Source organism: Propithecus coquereli, unplaced genomic scaffold (assembly GCF_000956105.1).
Source record: "Propithecus coquereli isolate 6110/MARCELLA unplaced genomic scaffold, Pcoq_1.0 Scaffold235, whole genome shotgun sequence".
NCBI classification, from domain to species: Eukaryota; Metazoa; Chordata; class Mammalia; order Primates; family Indriidae; genus Propithecus; species Propithecus coquereli.
Genome location: NW_012147897.1, coordinates 97,708 through 105,019, shown reverse-complemented (window position 1 = coordinate 105,019; position 7,312 = coordinate 97,708). Strand labels below are relative to the sequence as shown.

Below are 7,312 nucleotides of genomic sequence, written 5' to 3'. Positions count from 1 at the left end.
GAGGGAGGAGGATTATTTTAGCTCAGGAATTTGAGGTTGCAGTGAGCTATGATGATGTCACAGTACTCTAGCAGGGATAACAATGTGAGACTCTGTCTCAAAAAAAAAAAAAAAATCAAGCTGGTGCTGCTGGTCAGGATAGTTTTTAACTGATTATACACAAAGCACATGTCCTCATAATATTAGAAATGTATCTTCTCTCTAGCAGTAGTGTTTGTATGTCTGTTAGTATATATTTGTGTGTGTATGTGACAGAGAGACATAGATCCAGATACAAACACAGACATAAGGAGGCAGACAGTGAGAGAGAAAGAGAGAGGGAGAGAGAGAGAAGAAAAGAAGAAAAGAGAACTGAAATCTGAGATAAATCACACAAGAAGTCTATGTAGCCATTCCTGGACCTCGTTAGTTAACTCAACAGTAACTGGGTATGTCTGAAAAGTCCCATGTAAAACCACATTCAATCTCTGGTTGTACAAATCTAGGTTAGAACAGAAAACAGAACAGAGACACCCCCAAAATGCTACCAGCCTGAATCAGAAGCTACCAGCCAAGGAGCCCTAAGCCGACATGCTCAAGCAAAATGACACAGTCTTCAGGCCTTCAGTGCTAACACTGATTGGGATCCCTGGCTTGGAATCTGTGCAATTCTGGATTGGGATTCCTTTCTGTACCATGTACATCACTGCTGTGTTTGGGAATTTCCTGCTCCTGGTCGTCATCAAAACTGAGCGCAGCCTCCATCAGCCCATGTACGTCTTTCTGGCAATGCTTGGAGCAACAGACATTGTTCTCAGTACCTGCATCCTACCCAAAATGTTAGGAATATTCTGGTTTCATCTGTCGAAGATATACTTTGATGCTTGTCTCTTGCAGATGTGGCTCATCCACACATTCCAGTGTATTGAGTCAGGTATTTTGCTGGCCATGGCCCTGGACCGCTATGTGGCAATCTGTGATCCTCTGAGACATGCGACCATTTTTACCCACCAACTTCTCACTCAGATTGGGGTTGGGGTGACGCTCAGAGCAGCCCTCCTTGTAGCTCCATGTCTCATTCTCATCAAATGCCGGCTGAAATTCTACCGAACCACTGTGGTCTCCCATTCATACTGTGAGCATATGGCCATCGTGAAGTTGGCAGCAGAAGATGTTCGAATCAACAAGATCTATGGTTTGTTTGTGGCTTTCAGTATACTTGGACTTGATATAATCTTCATCACTCTCTCCTACATTCGAATATTTATAACTGTCTTCAATCTTCCTCAGAAGGAAGCTAGGCTCAAGGCTTTTAACACCTGCATTGCCCACATTTTGGTCTTCCTTGAGTTTTACCTCCTGGCTTTCTTCTCTTTCTTTACACATAGATTTGGGTCCCACATTCCTTCCTACATTCATATTCTTCTGTCAAACCTTTACCTACTTGTCCCACCTTTGCTCAATCCTATAGTCTATGGAGTGAAGACCAAACAAATTCGAGATGGAGTGTCCAAGATATTCTACCATAAGTATCCTTCTTGATCTCTAATTTATCTTATTTAAATTAAAAAAAAAACACTCTGAAACAACCTTGTTCTTGATCAAAATCTGTACTTTTTCAGATCCACTGAGTGCTAAAATATAAAGTTCTAGTTTTACATTCAAAACAATAAGACTTTGACTGCTAAACAATTTCCTTTGTTTGGGTTACTGAATTAATCGAAGGACACAAAGCTAATCAAATGTAACCAATGATGACATATAGACAAAGATTATATAGATTTGTTTATAGTTTTATCAGTTCCAAGAATTAGATTTTATTTTTTATTTTATTATTTTATTTTATTTTAATTTTTACTCATCCTAAGACGAACCATGAGGCAGAGGGATTTGTTTTATAAACAACATTAAATGTTAATATTTTAGCCTCTGGTTTTTCTTCACTTCAAAATATTAAGGGGTAGAAATATTTTAGGTTACATGGATCACTTCTGTAATGCTTGAGTCCCGGCTAAAGGCGTATCCATCACCCAAATATTGTTCGTTGTAACCTTTAGGTAGGTTTTTTCCCCTCCCGTCCTCTCTCCTCCCCTCTGGTTGATCTCCACTGTGTTTTAATTCTCTGTGTGCACATATGTGCTCATCTGTTAGTTCCAAAAAATACCAACTGACATCATTTGTACTAAGACATTTGTACTATTTTTATGGTCACACTAAAGTATACTAATCACCATACTAATGTGCTGGTTTATAAACTTGTAGGTTTGCATTTAAGATAGTAAGGCTATTATTTTTAGTTAAACAGTTTCAGTTGTTTTGGATACAGAATTTATTGGTCAGTAGATGTCAAAGAAAACAGAAATCACTAAGGTTGTTTTTCAATTACTGAAGATCTTTCTTCAGTCATTCAGTGTAAAAAAGTTTCTTAAACACACACCTAAATTTAAGTGTCATCATCTAATTAAAAATATTAAGTACATGAAGTCCTTTAACAATGAATAAATTTAGTCTTAAACCTAATAATTCCAATGATAATGAACCAATTCTTCTTTTCTTCTCGGATTTGGATCACTATTGTCATTATTATTATCATCACCATTCACGTTTTACTTTATTTTTGTCCTATGACAAAGGTATTTTGTATGATGCCCTTGTATTGGAATGGATTTGATGCCATTCATAGAATTAGAGTTTGATTATGTGTTTGGGGAAAGAAGATCAGAGTTAAAGTGCCATTTTGATCACATTATATCAAGGGTACCTACTGTCAGCATAATTTATCACTGCATATGTTGACCTTGATTACTTGGTTGAGGTAGTGTTTTCATATTTCTTTACTGTGATATTCTTTTCTTTTTTTAAAATTCCTATTTCTATAGGGTACTCTTTAAAGTCACTATATGGAATTAAATTGAAGGAGTACAGATTTATGTTTCTCTTCCTTAAAGACAGGATAACTACATAACTCAATAAATCATTTCAAATTTTTCTACATGGGAGATTTTTATTATCCCCCTCTGATTAGTATATTCAATCATTTATTTACATCAGTGTGGATTTATGGATATTTAAATTATACTTCAGATTATTATCCAGTGTCCTTTTATTTATTTTAATGCTTAAGTTCTTTCAGTTTGGTCATTGGTAGCTCTTTCGTTTGGCTTCTGTTCTTCTTTGTACGGTGTGGGTATGTGTGTGTGTGTGTGTGTGTGTGTGTATTTTAGCACTTCTTAACTTATGTCGCTATAAAATGGTCCAGTTTCATCTTGAATATTTCCTGTCTCAGTTCTGCAATGAGACATTTCTCCAAGTTTTGTTCCTTTTGTTGGCTAATAGTATCAGAAAGCAGTATGTGTGCCCTAAGTGCACTTATTGCTACTTAAATGTCTTTCTTCTGGCTCTCTTGGCTGACAGAGCATGCAATTATACGTGTGCATGCTAACCCAGGTATATACATGTAACTATACATATTTCTATATATAACTATTTGTATCTAAATTAAGATAATCTTCAGTTTTTATTAATGTCTGCAACTTCAATTAATTTAATTCTGGCATGGATCTTTCTAGAGCCTTCCCCTTGCTTATCAGTAAATTCTCCCTCCAATAGTAAAAAACTTGGCTTCAACCTTCTGGCACCCATTTACTTCATCGATAATTTCCAGTTCAGACGTAAAGCAGTATGAGAATTGCTGATCTTTGCCCCCACGGGCAATAACTTTATCAACTAAAGTACAGCACTTATGGGCAGTTCTTTTTGCCTTTATTCCTAAACTGCACTCGTTTCCCAAGTTACTTAGGTCGGTACCTTTTCCCGCCATCCCCTTTGGTGAAATTGTTTTAGACATCCATCATACAGTTAGATTATTTTGTTACAGTCTGCACTTCTGAGAATTTCCCAACTTTCTGATTATTTTTAATTTACATATACCAAAAGTATTTTTGTGCTGTAAAGTTCCTTTATTTTCTTTTTTACAAATGCATAATGTCATGTATTCACCACCTCACTATCATATTATATATTTCATTTTTCAAATGTGGACAAAGACAGTTTTATCTCTTCCTTCCAAATCTGCAAACCTTTTACTTCCTTTACTTTGGTTATTGCACTAGTTAGGAATTTCATTATGCTGTTGAAAAGGAATTGTAAGAAGGAGAAAATATGCCTTCTTCCAGATGTTAGGGTGAAAGCATTCAGTTTTTCACCATTAAGTATGATGTTAGATGTAGAGCTGTTTGATAGCTTTTCTTTATCAAGTTGAAGGGCTTTTTGTTTGTTTGTTTGTTTCATGAATGGGTATTAGATTTTGCCAAATGCTTTTACTTCATTAATTGATATGATCATATGGCTTTTCCTTTTTAGTCTATTAATATGATGGATGACATCAATTGATTTTCAAATATTAAACCAGTCCCCAACACTTGGAATAAATCCCCCTTTTATTTAATATAATATTATTTTTATTAATTACTGGATTTTATTTGTTAACACTTGTTTGGGCTTCGTACATCTACATTCATGAGAGGTATTGGTCTAAGTTTTCCTTTCTGTTAATGATTTTAATCTGCTTTGATACTAGAATAATGCCAGCCTCATAGAATGAATCAGGGAGTGTTCCCTCTGCTTCTATTTTTCTAAAAGAGTTGGAGAGAATGAGTATCATTTATTTAATGTTTTCTAGAACTCACCAGTGAAAGGATCTAGTACTGTTGTTTTCTGATTTGAAAAGTTATTATTTATTGATTCATTTTTAATAGATATCAACCAGTTCATATTTCTGTTTCTTCCTAAGTTTTGGTAGTTTGTGTCTTCTAAGGAATTGATCCATATAATCCGATATCAAATTTGTGGGCACAGGGTTGTTTAGAGCACTTTTATTTTCCTTTATATATCCATGTGATAAGTCTTGATAACCCCCTATTTCATTTTTAGTATTAGCAATTTATTTTTACCATCATTTTCTTGTTTGTCTGTCTATAGTTTTATTAGTTTTATTGATCTTTATAGAGATAATATTTTGGTTTATAGATTTCTGAATTTTTCCTTTATTTAATTTATTTGATATCTCTTTGAATTTTTATTGTTTCTTTTCATCTTTTTGATTTATGTTTAAGTTTTTTTTCTTCAAGTTTCCTAAAGTGAAAGCTTAAATTACTGATTATAGATATCTTTTCTCTTATAATATTAATTATGCATTTAATGCTATACAATTTCCTATAACACTGTTTTCACTGCATTTCACACATTTTCATACAGTTTTGTTTTGATTTTAGTTAGCTCAAAATACAGTGTTTAAAAAATATATCTTGTGACTTTTTCTTTTATCTATGTATTATTTAGAAGTATGTTGTTTAATCTCCAAATATTTGGGAGTTAATTAGGTATGTTTCTGCTAATAATTTCTAGTTTAATTCAATTGTGGTATGCGAAATACTTTGGATTATTTTTTATTCTTTTACATTTTTTAAGGTGTGTTTTATGGTCCAGAATGTGGTCTATCTTTGTGAATATTTCATATGAGCTTGAGAAGAATGTTCATTGTGATGTCATTAAATAAACTATTTTATAAATATGATTAGATCAAGTAGATTGATCTAAGTTAGCTTACCTTTAGTTTACCTTTTTACTGATACTCTGCCTCCTTGATCAATCACTGAAAGATAGGAATTCAAGTTTCCAGTTACAATAGTGGAATTTTCTATATTTCTTTGCAGTTTTGTCACTTTTGCCCACATATTTTGATTCTCTGTTGTTAAGTTGATACACATTAATGATTGTTATGTCTTTCTGGAGATTTTACTTTCTGTAATTATGATATGACTACTTTTTCTGATAATTTTGTATGATCTAAAGTCTGCTTTGTCTAAAATTAATGTAAATGCTCCAATTTTCTTTTGGTTAGTTAGCATTGCATGCATTTTTTATACCTTTATTTTCAACATTTGTTTGTTTTTATATTTAAAGTTGGTTTCTTGTACACAATATGCAGGTGTACCCTGGATTTTTTTTTTATTATGAAAATCTTTGTCTTTTAATTGGTGTAGTTAGCAATTCACAGTTGAAATGTTTATTGATAGTGTTGAATTAATATATGTAACTGTTTTCTATTCATTGTATTGATTTTTTCATTCTTTAATTTTTCTTTCCCCTTTTTTTCCTGTCTTCTCTGGACTTAATGAGATTATGACATGATTCCATTTTCTCTCCTTTCTTAGAATATCGTTATACTCCTTTAAAGTGTCCAGTGGTTGCTGTAGAGTTTTCAGTACACATTTGAATTAATCTAAGCCCACTTTCAAATAACAGTGCACTGTTCATACATAGTGCAGGTACCTTATGATGGAGTTCTCCCAATTCTTCCCTCTCATTCCTTATAATATTGCTGTTATTTATTTACTTTATCCACATCCTTTAATCATCTAGTACCTTGTTACTACTATAGCTTTGAACAATGAGTCATCTATTAAATCAATTAATAATAAATAATATCAAATCTTTTATATTACCTTCATTTTTTTCCCCAAAGATTTTTCTTTTTCTTTTCTTAGATTCGAGTCTCTGACCTATATATTTTTCCTTCTCCCTGAGGAGTTCTTCTAACATTCTTATAGAGCAGGATAGTATGAGCTTCCGGTGGTATCTTTTTCAGGTAAACTGACATTTACTGTGATTCTCGTGTTGGCTTGACTCTCCAGATTTTGGGGGTAGCAATTTTTCCTATAACCTCATTGCACTATGAGTTGAGAAACTAAATGGTTTGGGGGTTTTTCTGTTTTTAGAGTTTTTTTCTTAGCTATAAATTCTTTGCCTAAGCCAATGTCTAGAAGAGTTTTTCCCATATTTTCCTCTAGAATTTTTATGGTTTCATGCCTTACATTTAACAGCAATTATAACACCAAACATAAATAAATACATGTGACTTGATTAAATTAAAAATCTTCTGCACAGCAAAAAGTAATTAACAGAGAAAATAGACAACCTATAGAATGGGAGAAAATATTCACAAACTAGACATCTGATAAAGGGCTAATATCCAGAACCTACACAGAACTTAAACAAATTAGCAAGAAAAAAAACCAAACAACCCTATTAAAAAGTGAGGAAAAGACATGAAGAGAAGCTTCTCAAAAGAAGACAGAAAAATGGCCAAGAAACATATGAAAAAATGCTCAACATCACTAATCATTAGGGAAATGCAAATTAAAACTACAATGAGATATCACCTTACCCCTGTAGAATGGCTATTATTAAAAAGTCAAAAAACAGTGGTGCCTGTGTGGGTGCAGAGAGAAAGGACTGCTTATATGCTGTTGGTGGGACTGCAAATTAGTAC

General features: G+C 33.2%; 1 protein-coding gene across 1 annotated transcript; it reads left to right on the top strand.

Annotated features, from left to right (window-relative positions):
* The first annotated feature begins 570 nt into the window (after nucleotides 1-570).
* Nucleotides 571-1,521, top strand: LOC105811335 (olfactory receptor 52A5-like). Its single transcript, XM_012645513.1, has one exon. It carries the CDS (start codon nucleotides 571-573, stop codon nucleotides 1,519-1,521), a length of 951 nt encoding a protein of 316 aa, XP_012500967.1.
* Nucleotides 1,522-7,312: the final 5,791 nt, after the last annotated feature.

Excerpts from the sequence above, each read along its gene's own strand:
- LOC105811335 (XM_012645513.1), top strand. The coding sequence starts at position 571 with ATGCTCAAGCAAAATGACACAGTCTTCAGGCCTTCAGTGCTAACACTG.